Here is a 17880-nt window from a genome sequence, read left to right as displayed (position 1 = left end):
TGCACAGCTTGGACGTGTCATTGGCGTGCAGATATCTAGCAGTACCACCAGATTGATGGCGCCGCGATAGCAGCACCACGACGGCGCGCGAGCTACGCGCTTGCGCGTGCCACCATTTCAGTGTTGACGATGCTGCTGTTGGTGATGCTGTTTCACTCTCCCGCGGGAGGTGCTCGCCCAGAAGTGGGCGCGTCTCGGCGTGGCCGTCGCCGCTGCTGGGGCCGGGTATTTGGCAGGTCGGGAGATCCAAGATGTCGTGGTTCAAAGGGAGAAAATCGAAACCGCCGAGGGTCTTGGGGGCTGTTTACATCCCGCGCCGCGGTTGAAGTCCTGCAGGATAGTATGGTGCTGTGCCCCCTGGCAGCCGTTGCGTAACGGGAGCACGCGGCAGGCGACCTCCCGTTTGAGAATGGCGGCGTTTCGTCAGTCGCACATGCGAAATCCTTCAAAGCTACTTCGCTTTCAATGAACACTACCTGTCAGTGGGCGCCATATAGATCTGAGCAAGTGGTTAATTCAAAAGCCAGACATCGCAATATCCATTCGGCGTTGCGCGCATCAACGAAATGACTTTTCTCTGTCACTAGCTATACCCAGTCGGCCGCCTTGGCTTCTCCGAGTCTGCAGTTGGCGTCAATTTACGCACTACATGCCTCGATCCAGGCTCGCTCCACCGAGCCGCCTGGACACAACGGGGAACCAAGGGCTTGCCGTTTAGTCCAATGCACGGCATGGCCGATAGACGCGAGCCATATCTCGTCGTCCGGCTCGCGGCAGCTTCCGAGGTTACGGTAGGAAGTGATGGTGACGACCCGGCCGCCGCACGTCCAGGGCCACTTGCCACCTGGCTTCCATTCTATGACAACGCGGCTGTCCGTCAGACACCACTCGCACGAATCAGTAAAGTTGCCGTCTCGAATCTCGCCTTGATCTCCGCCTTTGACTCCGTTTATCCGTCGCCGGTTAAAATGGACCCAGTATGGCGACGCCCGCGTATGAAGATGGGGACAGATCAAAAATCCCACTTCATCGAGCGCACGACGCAGCTGCCGCTCGAGAGGAAAGCAGTCGGCCAAGGTCCAAATGCAGTGGAGGATGAGCTCGCCACCGATGAGCTTGGCCGACCTGCTCTGCACCCACCGGGGAAAAACTGGCCCGAGCCGTGTCGGGTGAGCGAGGCCGCCTAAGAAGCGCGCCGAGTTCGACGTGTTTCCCAAACTGGTGAAGAGCTCGGCCGGCAAGCCCGCGCCGGGGCCAAGCCAGTGGCTGTTTGTGACGGCCCGTACATGGTGGAAGTGGGGCCACCCCTGGCGCCTAGGGTAGTGCCAGTCTTCCCACTGACAGCAGGCTTTGGTCAGCCGGAAGTCCTTCAGCCGTGCCTGCTGCGGCGACCGAATGGCGAATCTGTTTAGCGTGTTGGAGCTGTGGCAGTAGAGATATCGGTCTCCGATATCTTTCTCGAGTAGAAGAAGCAGTTCCCGGCGAGCGGGCTGCTTATGGACGAGCTTCTGCTTAGCGACGCGTTTTACAGCCTCCACGCCGAAGAAATTGAAAAAGACCCGGCATGATAGGGCGAGGCAGACCTGGCTCTCGGGCGGGAGGTGGTCTGCGATCTCGAGGAGAATGTCGACGGGCTGTTGGGCGAGGCATGAGCCATACTGAGGTCGCACTCTGGCGTGAGCTGCTTCGTGCTCGGATGCACCCACCAGCGACGCAGCCGCTCGCAGAGCATCGTTGCTTTGTTGACTAGCTTCATGGCGACTAGCGGCTTGCACCGATGATGTTCGACGTGAGACGGTCGAGCAGAAAATTGGTCCCAGGGCAGCCTGCAAACTACTTGACAGAGTCGAACATTGAACAGAGAAACAGGGTTCAATATCAACCCGGAAGCCGAAAAGTATTATCAAGGTTTTCAACTTCCGTCCGGTAACGTTCAAAGTTCGGGTGTGTGGAGTTATTGCGCCAGAATCCTTTTCCCCTTGCCATCCGTTACCCGCTACGGTTCCCCGACATTCTGAACTCATGAATGATACGAGTCAATATCAGATGGATTGGCAGAAGAGGAACGATAAGAACCACAAATTAACATATGTGACCAGGAACACAACCACTCATTTTCCTGAACACGATGCAGCAAAGGAGTCGTTGGGCGGATGATTAAAGGCCATTGGTTTGATCCCTGCTGCTACTACTTTACTTGATTATGCCGGACTGAAAGGTCTACCTGAAATCCATGCAGAAAAAGACAGCGACAAACGAAAACCCCGCCCCCTCAGCTGCTCTTGGGCACCTTCCCCTGGCGCTTCAGGGTATACTGATACGAGTAGTGGCCCTTGACGTCCGAGGCCATGACGCGCATGGCGACGACATCGTTGGAGTCGGAGCCGCCCTCGATCATGCCGGCCTGTACCGACAGGTCGGCGTACTTCTTGGCCTTCTTGTCCTCGCCGAGGTAGTTGTAGTTGACGGCAGCCAGCTCGTAGGCCTCGGCCATCTTGACGTGCAGGCGCTCCTTGTCGAGCAGGTCGAGGAAGTGCGCGATCTCGTCGAGCGAGACGACCGATTCGTGGTTGCGCAGCTTGACCCGCAGTTCCTGCAGCTCGGCCACGCGCGCGTCCGACGCCTCGAGCTCGGCCACCCGGCTCTTCTTGGTGCAGGCGTCGCAGCCGCACGGCGTGCCGTAGCCGCGGTGGCGCTTAACCCACGACTGGCGCTTGGGGCGCGGGTCTAGCGGGTCGACATACGTGATGGTCAGCTCCTCGCCGGGCTGGGTGCGGCGGGCCACAACGGCGTGCATGGCCATGGAGCTGTCGATGTAGTGCGCCACGTTGGGCCGGCAGTCGTGCTGCAGCACCGCCGTCTCGGGGTAGTTGGCTATGTGGCGCGAGTGCTTCTGGTCTTCTTCCTCGCCGCCCTGCGTGTTCTTCCACTGCCCGAAGCCGAGGTCGATCTCGAACGGCGCCGACCGCAGGATCTGCTCGACGCTGCGCCGCTCATCGCCCTTGGGCCCGCCCGCCCGCTGCCGGTCGAACGCCGCCCGCGTCGCGTCGGGCAGGTACGCCACGGCCGTCTCGAGCAGCCGCACCCGCTCCGGCTTGCGCATCACGTCCAGCACGTCCTTGTGCACCATCAGCGCTGGGCCCCACGACATGAGCGGCTTGCCGCGCCGTATCGTCTTGTTGGCCGCGAGGCCCAGGCCCTTGTGCATGACCTCGACCTCGTGGAACGGCGCCGGGTTCTCGGAGTACTTGTTCTCGGCCTTATTGAGGTGCGACTCGGCCTGCTTCACCTTCTGGAAATCTTCGAGGGTCGTCACCATCACGATGCCCCGCCCCCGGCCCACGTGCCGGTTCGTGAAGACGCAATACTCCCCCGAGCAGATCTTGGACTCCCACCACCCCTCGACCGGCGCCGTCTTGCCCGGCGTGGCGGCCGACGACGTGGTTGTTGGCGCTGTCGCATTGTCGGCGAAGATTTCGGGTTTTTCGATGGGCTCAAAGGCCAGGCCCTCGGCAGAGCCACCCGCTGGTGGAGCATCTGCCTTGGCCTGCGTGTCCGCGTCGACCTCGGCGATTGCCACCTGAGCGAGCAGCCCGAGAACGAGTGCCCGCACGAGCGAGACGCGACCCCAAGCCATGGCGGCAGATGTCAGAGATATCTGTTCAACTGATTTCGGGGCGAATTCTGCTTCTAGTACGAGTCGAGAGTCGCTCGATTGGTCGCCAAACACAGATGCAAGCTCGTGTGCCAAGTGACGTCGAGGGGAAGCACCTCGGTGGTGTAGCTATGTATATGCGGCTGGCCTCGCTTCAGGCAACGTGGCCTAGACGCTCCTCGGTAGCCTCCATGCCATTGACCGTCAATCATTTTTCCTTCTTTAAGCGTCTGGAAGCCCCCCGCGGCACTGCAGGTGATTGGCACTTCCAACTGCCTAAATCTGGCCGGCGCCACTGGGGCATATTACCCGGCCTCGGGCCAGCCTGTCCAGTGTCGGCGGCAAGAATTCCTGTTAGCTGGGGCTGGTATTGGAACTGCGGCTCCAGTCGGTGGCACGGCTAAAGTCGTATTATGGACTAGATCAAAGGACAGCAAGAGTATTTGGTCCAGGGATAGCTGGAAAAGACTGGGCACGTTCTGATTGGGCACTGACTCGTGTCTTCGCCGCATTGTTTATAACAAACGACCGCAGCGTCCAAAATCGCGACCTCAAGAAGCGAAAGAATATGGGCGCTCAAAGCAAAGGCATCACGCACAACAAGTGCATTAGGTGTGTTTAGAGTACTCCAACATATGGCCATCAAGACCTTTGTAAAAGAGAATACGTTCATAGCCATTCCGCTGCGTGTCCGGCCACTTTTTCAACCGCCACATCTCGCTGTTCGAACTCGTCTCGGAGGGCTCCGCTCTGAGATTCTCTACCTCGAGCATTATTTTTATGGGACTCTTGCACTTTCTTGGATACCGCTGATGCTACTTCAGTTGCTGGGACGGGCGGCAGTGGCTAGGTGATAATGGTGATGCTATCAGTAGTATTGAGGGTTAGGCCGGTGGAAGCCAGGGCCGATCCGACGGCAACTTAGATTTCGCCGTCCATGGCTAACGTCTCGCCGATTGCACCAGTCCAACACCATCCGGGCCTGGGCGAACGCTGTTTCGAGCTCCTACCCAGCAAAATGCCCCCTTACCCCTCTAACCCATGGCGTGTTGGGCCGTGTCAAGAAACAAAAGATGTGTTGATCTAGACGTGAATTTGAAGTCCACAAGTCCACATATTACCCACACTACGTTTTGACCAAGTTATCAAAAAATTCCATTTGGCTTCAACCAACCGGTACTGGTACTAGTCGATAGTTGGAGATATAATTGTGAACTTTATATTTAGAAGGAATTAAAGATATGAACAGTGTAAATTGGGACGCCGGCCCCTGAATTCTGATTCCATGACACGATTAACAACATTTCTAATGTCCCGCTTCTGAATATGGTGTTTACAACATATAGCAAAGTAAATATTGCAACTGATCCAGTTGAGGGGCCGCAGACAACGGCCGACTGCCACATGGAAATGCACCCGAAGCCAAGGCTAAGCATGGACTTCGCCGCAGCCACCACATGCCAGAGCCAATGGTTGCCAGCTGCAGCATGCAACCAACCGGACCTGCGCATCAGCCCCCAAAAACCTAACATCTCCAAGCAGTCTATTCCGTAAATGCCTCCAACTCCACCCCGCCGTCGCCTGTCACACTAACGAGAATCTGTATCTCAGAACGAGGCACAAAAGAACTGCCTGCAAATGGGAACAACCCTCTCCTGCATTAAAACTCGCTGGAAAATGGCCTACGCAGGCTCCGACGACTCGTCCTCTGAGTCGCAGGACGAGCACCTGCACGACGGGGACGATGTCCACAACGGGATCGCCCCCGACACAGCTACCACCATCGCCGGCGCACTGCCCGCCGATCACCTTAAGCTCACGCGCGCAGGCGTGTTCAACCCGTCGCCCAACGACGCGCTCGCAGCACGACTACTGCTGCACGGGCTGCGCATCGGCCGCGACGGCAAGAACCTGCCGGCGGAGCTCGCGCTACGCATAGCAAACCTAGCCGACTACCGCACGTGCCTGGCGAGCTGCCGCCACGAGCTGGCGCACTTCTCGGCGAACGATTTCTGGCGACCCGGCCCGCGCGCCGACGTCGCGGGGCTGTATCTGACAAGCCCCGCGCTGCCGCGCGTCCCGGGCGGCCGCAAAGTGCGCGCCAAGTGGGTCACGTTCCAGCTGCGCGGCGCCGACCAGGGCTGGGCGGATTTCGGCGGCCACGGCACGTTCCGGAACAGTCACACGTGGTACGAGGCGAGTATTCTGCGGCGTGTCGAAAGGGCGGAGGGTGATGGCGGTGACGTTGCCGAGGAGGAGGAGGAGGAGGAGGAGGAGGAGGAGGACGACGACGACGACGACGACGTGGCGCTCAAGACGACCCTCACAGTCCACCGACAGAGCGTCGAGGACTTTGGTCCCGCGCTGGAAGGGTTCGGCTGGCGGCTGGTCAAGAACAGCGACAAGGTCGCGTGGCGGGTCCACAACAACGTCACGGCGCGCAGCGAGCTCGGATACTACCGGGTTGACTGGGTGGCGGGCGTGCCGACGCAGGTCGACGACCCGCTTGCCATGGGGGACGGCGCCGGGTTTCTTGAGGCGATGAGGGCAGGCGATCGGATTGCGCTGTGGGCGAGGGCCGAGGTTCGTGTTGCTCTTCCGTCATTGTCTATCCTGCCAGTGTTTGCTAATAGCTCTATCACCGTGGGTAGCAACAAGCTTGGGTCAACACGACTGCTGAAGCTACCATTGAGCTGGCCTATGAAGTTGTTTGAAAAGGACGCGACTCAAGAAAGCGGTGCAGTTCTATCTGGCGAGGACCCCCTCAAACACTCACTCATACAGCACAAAAGCTTGAATGAAATCACACTTGATGACCTTTGCTTCCCTGGAAAATACATGTAATTGTGGCGAAGTGTTCATCTTACTGTGTACGTGGAGATGAGTGTTCATTCATCCAGACCGCTCCAACCTTATAGTTCTTCGCAACCAGGCTATTGATAACATGCTGTACAGCGACGCTGAACGTACCAGCTTGCAAGATCAAACCACTACCAAGGCGTTCCAGTGACGCTTTCAAACTCGCTGTTTTTTTTGCACGAGATTTCTGTGGTTTGGCGTTCAGTATGAATTCAGGGGTAGGTGAACAAGGGGGTTTGGCTGAGATCGGTCTTGCAGTCGTTGACGGAGTGACCCTCTGAGGTTTGAGAGAGGATATTTCCGCTCTTCGAGGGGGTCCTGTCAGTCTTTGTTCTGTCACGCGGGGCGTTGTATTCCTCTGCCTCGTTTTTGGGGCTCTTGCATCCTTCCAATCCGAGGGGTTGCTGCCTGTAGTGAAATATTTGCAGTCTGGATGTTGTCGGTCAGCCGCTCTGCGCGTCTTGCAGAATAACGGACCCATATCATCGACATGCAGACACGGGACCCCACCCCAAGCGCTCCCTGGCCACCAACCAGAAACAGCTTTTCCATGCAACAAAACTCCCGCCCTTCAGGCAACCCCCCTGTCCTTCGCCAGCAAGATCAAATCCCTGCATTTTGCCAACTACGGCCAACAAAGATAGCAGAGCCTGTGCGGAGAGGCTACAGTCTTAGACACCAGGAAGACCTTGAACCGGAAGTTGCATGCCAGCTGCCGTGCACGGATCGAATGACATTCGCTGGGGGAGAAGTTCCCAAGGCGATTTCGCGGGATGCATGCTAGCCTGAGATGTGGCAGTTAGAAGAGAAAAGCTGCCGGGATCGCCAAGCAGTTTGCATACCTTCTCCGGAGCCCGATTCCTCTTACAAGGGCAACTCATCGCAAGGCTTCCCTATCTAGGCCGTACGACTGTACGGATCTGCTACCGCAGAGCTTGACGGCCCCTATCAGCCGTCACTGTCAGTTCGTGATTTTCTTGGCCTTTCTGCAATGGTTGCTGGGTGGCACACCTTACTACCCCCTTCTCTGTCCCGGTACTCGTAACTGGGCAACCTCACTCCTTTCCCCCGCCTGCTTTCCCATTCCAACCTGCCCTTTTGCTTTTACTCAACCTGCCTCGTAGGCTCAGGGGTAAAGTTAATAAAGGTAGGTAGGAACCACCAGGTAACTGATCTATATAAAGAAGGAATTCGGCGAAAGCGCGTTCATAGTCAACCCTTTACCCTTATCAAGAGGCTAATCGGCGATATGTTAGTGGCAGCGATGATATGTGTTTGTCTTGGATGGAAGCTCCGATTACGCACAGGGCCCAGGGTTAGTTGAGGCAGTAAACTCAGTTGAGACATTCTGTCTGGCAGTGGCCACAAGCACGTCCTCGGATCACCCAGACTTCCTCGCCTTTGGCGGCGCAATTCGGGCAGCGGATACACGGGAGCATGTTTGATCGCCCGTTTCTCCTTAATAGGGAAGGATCTTGAGGAATTTATAGTTGCTAAGAATGAGGAATGAGGTAGGTGGTCGGTATGGACTAGACGCAAACTTGCTGGTTATATAGAGAAGGGTGAAGATGAGAGATGAATTGATCCCTCTCAGGGCTCGCAGAGCAGGAAGCATCTCTTCATAAGGTGTTCCTGTTACGCACAAAGCCGTCAAAATAGGTGCAATCGATTGATCAATTGTTGAAGGAAGAAAGCCGTGCGTAGGGCCTTCTTCCTGTGGAAAAATGCTCCTTGTCACCCACCCTGTAAGCACTAGGCCTTTGTGGGCGTAGATCCTCGCTTGGAAAACATACAGCCCAATTGGGCCTAGTTACATGACAGCTCCTCGCAAGGACCATTAATCAGGTGAATTAGCTACATCTGGACCTTTTGATGTCGTGTACGGCCCGGGCGGCGTTGGTAGAAGGCAGTCACACGATGATGACGCTAGTGTCCGCTTGTGGGGCTCTTGCATCCATCCGATCCGAAGCATTGGGAGGGCGGGTGGTTTACTTCAGTGTCCCGATTTCAGGAACCACAGGCGGGTTGCTGCCAGCCTGCAGTAAAATATTTGCAGATGTTCGCCGGCGTTCAGCTGCTATTGTGGAGTGGGGGAGATGCATGGGTAGGATATGGGGAGGCGAGTGAACGCACTGCCAAAGTCGAAGAGGATCCCCGCACTCATCTGCTCGGAGAAGGAGCACTGGCTCAACACCAGCGCCTTCTCAAGTTTGGAATGGATCAAGCTTGGTAGAAACGGACCGGGGAAGAGAGGATTGGGCAGTATCTGGACCGAGAACCAGCCGGCGCTGTAACGAACTACATTATTCAAATCGCCACGAGCAACGGGCGATCCTCCAAGTCTGCGCAAAAAGCAACGTGCCCCAGCATTCAACTGGCGGAGCTCGTCCCCCTTGGCCCCCCTTTGGCCTCGTTCCTGCAAGCCTCGACATGGACCTGGGCAGTTGACCGGAGCAGGACCCCTGTCTCCGTGGGACCGGCCATTTACGGCGGAAAGATACCAGGATCATCACTTTGCCCGGAATAATACAGGGCGTCCCTCCAGGACCTGGACCAAGATAGGAGCACCCTCCGTGTGTAACTCGGGGGTGGCGGACGTCGCAGTAATAGGACAGAACGGGGAGCGTAAGGAACGCACGTCGGGATCGCTGTTCCCAAGGCTCAGTTCCCGTGGCAAGGAGACCGGGAGGGGACGCCGACTTGCGCTGAAGTTGCCATCCCAGAACGCGGAGTGGGCAAAGAGGAAAAGAGGGGAGCCCAAGAGGAAAGTAGGAAGGTGAAAGAACCTAGAAAGAGGAAGACAAGGTGCAAAGCAACTGCTCGGGCTGCTACTTTTAACCCCATACAGGAAGATCCAGACGAGGTAATCGGCAGGGTGTGCCGCCCGGATGTATTTGTGGTACGAGAAAGTTGAACTAATTTAGGAGCAAAGTAAACTTCAGAACCGTGCAGGGAACACCCCACACCAAATTGGCGGCGGACCACTCACTGTGGCGGGGCACCAAAAATCGGCGGCTTGAGCGGCGGACACCACGGATCCATAACGAAGAAGAGAAGTTTGGACGGAAAACGGCTGGGAAAACTAGAATTGAGGATTGTGTGGGAATTAGAAGATGAACCTGGCAGCACATATCCGTTTGTTTCACCCACCTGATTCAAGCCGTTTGAAAGATTGGGGTGATCCGAATTACTGACCACTGCAAGACTTTTAACCCAGTCGCAAAAGTGCTGGAGGCAGTTGAGGGGCTGTTGGCTTCACATGATAAACCCAAACAACCAACTCAACTTCAGTGCCATACACCCTCCACGTTGCAACTGCCGTGGTTAATTTGAATAGGCGAAGTGCTGCTGCGTAATATTCTGTTTGGTCAGCTCGTGGTAGCTGCGATACAGGGTGGCTTACTAGGAGCTATCTGCAGTGAGGAAACTCTGATTCGATATAATGTTTATATAATTCGGGAAAGAATGAGATCATGGCTCGTTGTGATGGGCTCGTTGTGATATCCGTCCATAGTCGAGCCTACATCCATCCTCAAGTAACGTGATAGCAGCTTCCTGTTAGCCTAGAAAGTTACCCAATCTTCGGAAAGCGCAACTCGAAGTCGGAAAATCAAAGACTGCAAGTAACGTGATGGCAGCTTCCTGTTAGCCTAGAGGGTTACCCAAAGTTCGGAAAGCGCAATTCGAACAAGCGAATACTTGCTCCGTTTAGGTTTCATTAGGTCGAGATGTAAGTTGTGGCTAAGGTGGCGAGGAGACACTGCTGCTAATGTTTTCTTCGTCTACTCTAGCAGCGACTTCGACAGTTCGGTCTATCACCAATGTGAAATGGCTTATGCCCACCACCATGCCTACACTACCGCTTCTACTCAACCAAGTCGCCTTTGCACTAGCAGGGGATATCTTGTCGTTCATTTGCCCACTACGAGATTCCCCCACCTTCCCTTCGTTTCCCCACAATCCTGATCGCGAAATTTGTGGCTTTTAGTCCCTGAGCCTGCTAGTGCAAAGGCAACTTGGTTGAGTAGAAGCGGTAGACACAATGAACACAATTAAGAATATTGTGACTGCCGTCCTGCTAACTATACACTGGCGCCGCACTTGAAACTAAATATGGAGAATTAAACAGTGCACATGGTATCATTCCTTTACTTGCGTGGTGGTGTACTTGCGTGGAGGTTTGTTAGATTGTGTGTTCGGCAGTCCTTTAATGAATCTCAGCATGGAGGTCCGTGTTCATGACGTTAGGGATAGAAGAGCGGATTTGCGTCATGTGGGGACTTTGAGTGTATAATGTCTGTCGCAAAACATTACGACTCTAAATCTACAGCCGTAAATTATAACATGACGTGCTTTTCGGCGTCAAATTCAAGTTTTAAACTTCCAAGCACATAGACGTATCAAATCGAACAACCACATTGGTTAGTTGATATTCTGAAGCATGGTAATGGATTTTATTTGATTCAACTGAAGAAAATAATTATGTTGTCCTCTGATCCGGCGCTAGAAAAAACCAACCTCTGCTAGGTGCCTGAGGATTGCAGAGATGACAAATCAATCTTGGCCGATTAATTATCCAAAACTGCAACTGCCGTGGCTCAGTAATCGTAGCTGGCGTTGTTGGGAATTATTGATGGGCCAAGTTTTTGTGTGTCGTGGTTTTGCAGATGTCCATCACTTCAAGAATTCCACCTCCAGCTTATCTTGGTGGAGCGCGCGGGTTCTCGCATCGGCACAAAGCCCCCTACCTCATTAGCGATTACGGTTTAGGTCGTAGTAGCGGCCGTTCGGCGTTGACTGACGGCAGGCAATGACCTCCCGCACCGGGCCGCAGGAGGGCCAATTCAATTGGAATCGATAAGAACAATGCGCGCTAGTTACAAGGTACCCCGCAGCAACTTCGATGTGCGCTCCGTAAAAAGAAGGAGTTCTCCCTTATCAGCACGCGCCCGCGGAAATTGGATTTAGCCCCAGTCACCGTCTCCTGCTACCTAACGTTACCCCAACCCGCAAAAGTTCCCGCCGTTGCGCTGGCCTCCACTGCAGCGCACAGACCAACGAATACGAACGTCGAACATAGCCCTAGAAAGTGGAAGCTTGGATCTCTCTCAAATTACCGGGTTGGAATTCCCGTTTGCGGCCCAAGGCAGCACGCCCAGGCTTGGCGCAGCCGCCACGGCGCATTCGCACCCAATGTGGCTCCAGGTGCCAATGTGGCTCCAGGTAGCCAATGTGGCTCCAGGTACTAGCACGCGCTTCCACGGACCCGGGAACGCCAAGTTAGTTCTGCGATAACAGCGACCCAGCAGGTGGACCTCGAGAAATGACTTGGGTTTGCCCAGGCGGGTGTTCGTTGGTCTTATCGCACGCGTGGGGAGATCCGCCGCAGGATCTCGGGATGTGCAGTGCAATATTACCACCACGCAGGGATGACGCCGAGCTTCCGAGCGCGAGGTTGGGGGCGAAGGCGCCGTGCCGGCCTACATCATAATGTCTCTGGCCCGGTCGCCCTCGATATCTGGTGGTGTTGTGTTGCAGCCTGCCCGAAGAGCCGCCTCGAGGGAACCTGTGTCTTTCATCATGTCGACACCGCGGCGCTCAGTGCGCTCCTTGGGTCTCTCTATCCTGTCTCTCGTTTCACTTTCGAGCCTGTCAACGGCCTCTTCTGGGCTTGCGGGCACTGGTCTGTCGGTCGTCTTTAATGATGTCTACTATTACATCTCGCCCTTCCCTTCTGGGCGCGTTCCCATGAACCCAAAGTCGCTGTCGAGTGTGCCGACAGTTTTTGGGTTCAAGCCGGTGACCGTCATCCAGGACGCCATCGCCGAGTCCGAAATTCCCGACCTCTTCACTAAATGGGCCGCCGAAGATGACGTGTTCCAGACCGCATTCACCCAGGCCATCTTCCTGGCCGGCTCCAACCAGACGTGCCTGACCAAAAGGGAGATCATCCCGGGGGGCGCTACCTCCTCGATTGTGGGCCTCAACGTCACCACGGTCCCCTCGGGCCCCTATTTCCTCGAGATGGCCACCGGCTCGCTGCACCCCGTGTCCCGTCTGTACGAGGACTTTGCCCAGGCCTTCTTGCAGTCCCTGATCCGGAATCCAGAGGGCAAATTCCAGCCCATGTCCGCTCAGATTCCTGGCTCTGCGTCGTTGACAATTGGCGTCCCTTCGAGGCTCTACTTCACAAAGACGGCTGCCAAGCCGCTCGCTGGTGTGCGGCTTGCGGTCAAGGACATCTACCGTCTTGCCGGGGTCAAGGGCTCCAACGGAAACAGGGCGTGGTACGACTTGTACCCTGCCAGTACTTACACCGGCCCAGCTATTCAGAGGCTTATCGATGCCGGAGCAATCGTCGTCGGTCTGCAGAAGACATCGCAGTTTGCCAACGGAGAGACGGCCACGGCAGACTGGGTAGACTACCACTCGCCCTTCAACCCCCGCGGCGACGGGTACCAAGACCCCTCCTCGTCATCCTCGGGAGCGGGCGCGTCCATGGGCTCGTACGACTGGCTCGACCTTGCCATTGGCAGCGACACGGGCGGTAGCATCCGCGGTCCTGCTGGCGTCCAAGGTCTTTTCGGCAACCGTCCGTCGCACGGGCTCGTGTCTCTTGACAACGTCATGCCTCTGGCTCCCACGCTTGACACGCCCGGGTTCCTGATCCGCGACCCTTATCTCTGGGACGCCGCAAACGCGGCCCTCTACGGGAGCAACTACAAGTCGCTCGTGTCGGCCACGCCCAACTACCCCAAGACGATCCGCACCGTCAGCTTCCCGGCCTCGGCCGGAACCAGCGCCTCGTCGAAGATCCTCCTCGACTTTGTGAGCGCCCTCGCCAACCTGACCGGTGCCACCGTCAAGCCGCTGACGCTGGCGACAGAGTGGACTGCGACCGGGCCGGCAGGCGCTGCTCCTCTGTCCCAGTATCTCAACACGACATATCCGGCCATCATCACTAAGGAGCAGATCAAGCTGGTCAGAGACCCCTTTTACGGCGACTACGCCGGTAAGTTTCTTCCCCTTCATCCTCTGCACTTTTCTTTTGCGGTGCATATTTTCTAACACCCGATCAGCTGCAAACGGCGGACGGCTGCCATTCATCAACCCAGTGCCGCTCTCGCGGTGGGGGTACGGCGACACGCTGTCGGAGGAGCAGCTGCAGGCGCAGTACACGGCGCGGGAGACGTTCATGGGGTGGTTCAACACGGAGATCCTGGCGCCGGTCGCGGACGAGACGCAGTGCTCTTCAAGCATCGTGCTCTACATTGGCAGCACGGGCGGCCAGAACCCGCGCAACCGCTACGGCAGCGCGCCCGGCGTGCCGTTCGGCTTCAGCACGGGCCGCGTTAGCCCCTTCACCGAGGTGCCCGACTCGGTGTTCCCGCTCGGCGAGGTGTCGTCGACTAGCTCCATCACCGGCAAGCCCGAGCCGCTCCCCGTCGCCGTCGACGTCATGGTGGCCAAGGGCTGCGACGGCTTGCTGGTGAGGCTCGCGCAGGACCTTGTCAAGGCCGGCGTCATCACGATCCCCAAGACGGGTGCATCGGGCAAGACGGGGGGCAAGATTCTGCTAAAGGCGAGGGGGTTTTAGAGTTGTGTTAATGACTGGGGCAGCATACGATAATGTCGGAAAGTAATTAACTAATACGTAGGCGAGCCAGCTAATACATTTCTTTGTGTTTAACAAAATCTTGCATCCTTGGATACTTGTCTTGGATTTGTTCAGTCAAGGCCCGGTGAATACCGAGGAATAGAACGCCCCAGCTTGCGATTGCATTGACGTCTCCTTTAAACCACTAAACAGTTCTCTCTATCCAAACCCCGGATTAACGAATGCTTTCCCCTTTTAAATATAACAGAGCCAATTATAGAGCAGTCACTCGAAATCCTTGAGGCTCTGGTCGTCCTAACCTACTCAGGCTCTGGGCCATGCGTACCCTGCGGCTATGCACGAAAGGCAGACAGCGGACAGCAGCCGTTGAGATTGGCAGCCGGCAGCCTCGCATCGGACTCGTCGAGCTGTGCCGCTTCCCCGCGCTAGGCACTCACGTCGAGTCTTCCTTCCCTCAACGGCGGTCAACCCCACGGCCAACGACGCGCCCGGGCCTTGTCCTGAAGAAACGTCGACTCTCAGACAGAGGCTACAATGTCGGCAGCGAGGCGGCAACAGAGGCAGCACCAGCGCGACCTGGTGCGGGATTGGAAGCTACAGACGAGGTTCTGCAGCGGATCCGTCGAGCACGTCCGGTACTCGTCGCAGGGCCTCGGTCCGAACCAGCGCCCGCAGCCGACCGTCGAGGCCTGGAACAGACAGCGCGAGCTCGGGAGCGGCACCTTCGGCACGGTATGGCTGGAAGAGTGCCTGTCGGACCCGGCTCGCGGCCAGCTGCGCGCCGTCAAGGAGATCCGCAAGGGCAGCTCCTCCCCCCTTGTCCCCGGCGGCGCTGCCGTAGACTACGAGCGCGAGCTCGAGGCCGTCGTCAAGTTCTCCCAGGACACGTACGTGCGCTGCTTCGTCCGCTCGCTGGGCTGGTTCGAGAACGACTCGGCCGTCTACATCGCCATGGAGTACATCGAGCGAGGCGACTTGCAAGGCTGCCTCACCCATCCTTTCCCCGAGAAGGACACGTGCGCCATAGCCTCTCAGCTGGTTGAGGGGCTGCAGTTTATGCACAACAACGGCTCTGCTCACAGAGACCTCAAGCCGGCGGTACGTGGGCCAGTTGTGTTTCTCTCCAACGCTTGTCACTGACCCCCCTAGAACATCCTCGTACTCTCCAAGCGGCCGTGGTGGGTCAAGATCAGCGACTTTGGTGTCAGCAAGCGCATTGAAGGGTCGACGGCCTTGAGGACCATGCAGCTCGGCACCTGGGGCTACATCGCCCCTGAGGTGATTGGTCTCATTCCACTCGACGAAGAGGACGACGACGGGGAGGACGACGACGGGGAGGGCGACGACGGGGAGGACGATAACGGGGAGGGCGACGACGGGGAGGACGACGATGACGGCGAGGGTGTCAATAAATACACTCTCGCCGTGGACATATGGGCGCTCGGCGAGATCGCCTTCCGCATGATCGCCTACGCGCCCTCCTTTAGCGAACCACGCCAAGTGAGTCGCTACGTCGTACGAAACGGCCCGTTCCCGACGGCCAAGCTCGTGGCTCGCGGTGCAAGCAAGTCCTGTCAAGAGTTCATCCAGTGGACCATGGCCGCTGGAGCTAGTCGCCGGCCCACGGCCGATCAAGCTGCCGCTCATGTCTGGCTCCAGAGTCTGGAGACAACCACCGGCAATGGTATACCAGACTTGGGAGAGGCCGTCTGTAGCGGCGCCGCTGGAGGTGCGATGGACGACATGAACACTGCAGTTTCCGAGGCGCCAAGCAAGAGGTGGAGTGATGAGATTGATCCCGATGACGACGACGCAAAGGATGTTGGCAGAGAATTGCCGCCTCCTTTATCGGACAAGTCAAAATCTACCCCTGCGCCTACTGAGTCGGCTTCCCACTTGGTCCTGGGCGACCCTCGCACTCACTCATCACACGGGGAATCAACCACTCGCCTTTATTCGGACGACCTTGACCGAGGTGAGACTTTGGAGAGACCTGTACAAGAGACCATGTCCGAGACAGAGATTTCGGCGCTTCGGCAGGCGGTGGCAGGCGGTGGCCGATCGGATGGCGGAGGTCGAGAAGTCGCGCTTTGTTGTGGTGAAGGATGAAGAAGAACTCAGAGAGCGAGAAGAACGTAAGCCGCGAAAGAAGGACGCAGAGAACCTCCCCATTCGGGAAGAAGTTACGGAGTTGAGGAGGTGGAATAAAGACAATTGCTCGCATTTTGGGGGAAAGAACTGCCACCGAGGCCGGAAGAATCTGCATGGGAACCACACGACGTGGAAAATAACTGGCTGCCAGAAGAACCAACAATCCGCCCGGCACAAAATAACCAAGGGCATCAACTGCAAACACACGAACCAGATACGACAGAGATGCCCGGCGTCGCGGGCGTCACGTTGGACAAAATACATGAACATCGACACGAGAGATCGGCCCAGCTCACGTACCGATACCAAACTCTACCCCTTAGTAAATATCGTCGCAATTACAGACGACGCTCGCCGCATTTGGATCAAACGTCGACTCACCCACCGTCTGTTGCACCCGACCACATCGCCGCTCTCCAGTCTGAGCCCAGTCCACCGGTTTCCAGCTTCGAGCCAATCTTGCGGCCTCCACCGGCCAAGAAGCGGTCCGAATTATCTTGGTTGAAAAAGTTCAGACTAACGCCGTGGCTCAACAAACGATTGAGCAACCCAATGCCTGACGACCCAATGCCTGACAACCCAAAGCCTGACAACCCAATGCCTGACAACCCAATGCCTGACAACCCAATGCCTTACAACCCTAGAATGACGGTCTTTGGCGTGCCACTGCGCGCCAGTATTGAATATGCCAGGAATGCAGTCATTATGATCGACGGAGAAGGGAGATTTCACAACGCTGGTTACATTCCCATAATCGTAGGGGAAGTTGGAAATTTCCTAAAAGCAGAAGGTAATTTATTTGCAGACTTCGACAGACCCTCTCATGAACAGTGTCCACCCTACCTTTGCTCCTCGTACGAAGCATTTAGGGAGCCCCTCCGGAACCTCGTCACCGAAGGGCCGGCCCTGACCACCAGCGTCCCCGACCACAAGCCACCGCCGGTCATCTTCAAGACTTTCCTCCTGAACCAGAACGCGCTGATTACCTCGTACAAGCAGCTGGTATGGGAGATCCCGCCCGTCAACCGCGAGATTCTTCTCTATCTCCTCGACACATTAGCCTTATTCGCCAATAATAGCGACAAAACTAACGTGCCCACGTCCAGGCTCGCTGTCGTGTTTCAAGCTCTGCTCTTGACGCATCCGCAGCATTACACGTCGCAAGACGACATCAGGCTTAACCAAGCCGTCATTATTTTCTTCATCGAGAACGAGAAACACATCCCCAGAATTTAAAATTACTTACCCGTCCTCGGTATCTATCAACGCTAGCAGTCGCGCATACACAGTACTAGATATCAGACTACATACAGGCCTCCCGCCGAAAGCTCAGGTATCTGATAACACGGGGAAGGCAGACAATGCGAAGGAAATGGCAGCGCAGGATATACCCGGTAGGGCGTTTTTGTAGCTCTGACGAGTATCACAAACTCCTCAGCCAACCAAGTTTCTCAACTTATAACCCCAAGCAGTGTGCACGTTGAGCACTTGACTGCGTCAAAGTATTGATAACATGAAGTATCGCGGTATGAAGGAAGATAGAATCAGGCAACTCGCTTACCAGCATAATATCCGTCGATAGCATCAAGCACAGGGA

The 17880-nt window shown here is 56.4% G+C and overlaps 8 protein-coding genes across 8 annotated transcripts; 5 read left to right on the top strand and 3 right to left on the bottom strand.

Moving 5' to 3' along the window:
- Positions 1-506: 506 nt before the first annotated feature.
- Positions 507-2128, bottom strand: B0T26DRAFT_297174 (uncharacterized protein). The gene has a single exon (XM_060434231.1). The coding sequence runs from the start codon at positions 2022-2024 to the stop codon at positions 639-641; it is 1386 nt and encodes a 461-aa protein (XP_060296262.1). The 5' UTR covers positions 2025-2128; the 3' UTR covers positions 507-638.
- Positions 2129-2272: 144 nt separating this feature from the next.
- B0T26DRAFT_644783 (uncharacterized protein) lies at positions 2273-3637 on the bottom strand (the record flags this gene model as incomplete). The annotated part of the gene is made up of 1 exon (XM_060437658.1): positions 2273-3637. The coding sequence occupies one exon, from the start codon at positions 3635-3637 to the stop codon at positions 2273-2275; it is 1365 nt and encodes a 454-aa protein (XP_060296261.1).
- A 1695-nt stretch (positions 3638-5332) lies between these two features.
- On the top strand, positions 5333-6369 carry B0T26DRAFT_675767 (uncharacterized protein; the record flags this gene model as incomplete). The annotated part of the gene is made up of 2 exons (XM_060439879.1): positions 5333-6238; positions 6307-6369. The coding sequence occupies 2 exons, from the start codon at positions 5333-5335 to the stop codon at positions 6367-6369; spliced, it is 969 nt and encodes a 322-aa protein (XP_060296260.1).
- Positions 6370-6444: 75 nt separating this feature from the next.
- Positions 6445-7090, bottom strand: B0T26DRAFT_297162 (uncharacterized protein). Its single transcript, XM_060434229.1, has one exon. It carries the CDS (start codon positions 6993-6995, stop codon positions 6519-6521), a length of 477 nt encoding a protein of 158 aa, XP_060296259.1. The 5' UTR covers positions 6996-7090; the 3' UTR covers positions 6445-6518.
- A 1314-nt stretch (positions 7091-8404) lies between these two features.
- B0T26DRAFT_709968 (uncharacterized protein) lies at positions 8405-8898 on the top strand. Its single transcript, XM_060441958.1, has one exon. The coding sequence runs from the start codon at positions 8432-8434 to the stop codon at positions 8639-8641; it is 210 nt and encodes a 69-aa protein (XP_060296258.1). The 5' UTR covers positions 8405-8431; the 3' UTR covers positions 8642-8898.
- Positions 8899-12094: 3196 nt separating this feature from the next.
- On the top strand, positions 12095-14111 carry B0T26DRAFT_644853 (glutamyl-tRNA amidotransferase; the record flags this gene model as incomplete). Its single annotated transcript, XM_060437665.1, has 2 exons — positions 12095-13526; positions 13594-14111. 2 exons carry the CDS (start codon positions 12095-12097, stop codon positions 14109-14111), a joined length of 1950 nt encoding a protein of 649 aa, XP_060296257.1.
- A 594-nt stretch (positions 14112-14705) lies between these two features.
- Positions 14706-15800, top strand: B0T26DRAFT_598980 (kinase-like domain-containing protein; the record flags this gene model as incomplete). The annotated part of the gene is made up of 3 exons (XM_060435679.1): positions 14706-15230; positions 15282-15410; positions 15501-15800. Coding segments are annotated over 3 exons (954 nt in total), but the record flags the coding sequence as incomplete, so codon positions are not given.
- Positions 15801-16863: 1063 nt separating this feature from the next.
- B0T26DRAFT_829343 (uncharacterized protein) lies at positions 16864-17498 on the top strand (the record flags this gene model as incomplete). Its single annotated transcript, XM_060447450.1, has 1 exon — positions 16864-17498. A coding segment is annotated over exon 1 (618 nt), but the record flags the coding sequence as incomplete, so codon positions are not given.
- Positions 17499-17880: the final 382 nt, after the last annotated feature.

The sequence above is a fragment of the Lasiosphaeria miniovina genome, assembly GCF_030549165.1.
Source record: "Lasiosphaeria miniovina strain SMH2392-1A chromosome Unknown B0T26scaffold_4, whole genome shotgun sequence".
Lineage (NCBI taxonomy): Eukaryota > Fungi > Ascomycota > Sordariomycetes > Sordariales > Lasiosphaeriaceae > Lasiosphaeria > Lasiosphaeria miniovina.
The sequence above is the reverse complement of the archived record's forward strand: the minus strand, read 5'-3'. Positions and strand labels throughout refer to the sequence as shown.

What these genes read in the sequence shown, in the direction of transcription:
- B0T26DRAFT_297174 (XM_060434231.1), bottom strand. Translation starts at nt 2,024, where the DNA reads ATGAGTTCAGAATGTCGGGGAACCGTAGCGGGTAACGGATGGCAAGGG.
- B0T26DRAFT_297162 (XM_060434229.1), bottom strand. Translation starts at nt 6,995, where the DNA reads ATGGGTCCGTTATTCTGCAAGACGCGCAGAGCGGCTGACCGACAACAT.
- B0T26DRAFT_709968 (XM_060441958.1), top strand. Translation starts at nt 8,432, where the DNA reads ATGATGACGCTAGTGTCCGCTTGTGGGGCTCTTGCATCCATCCGATCC.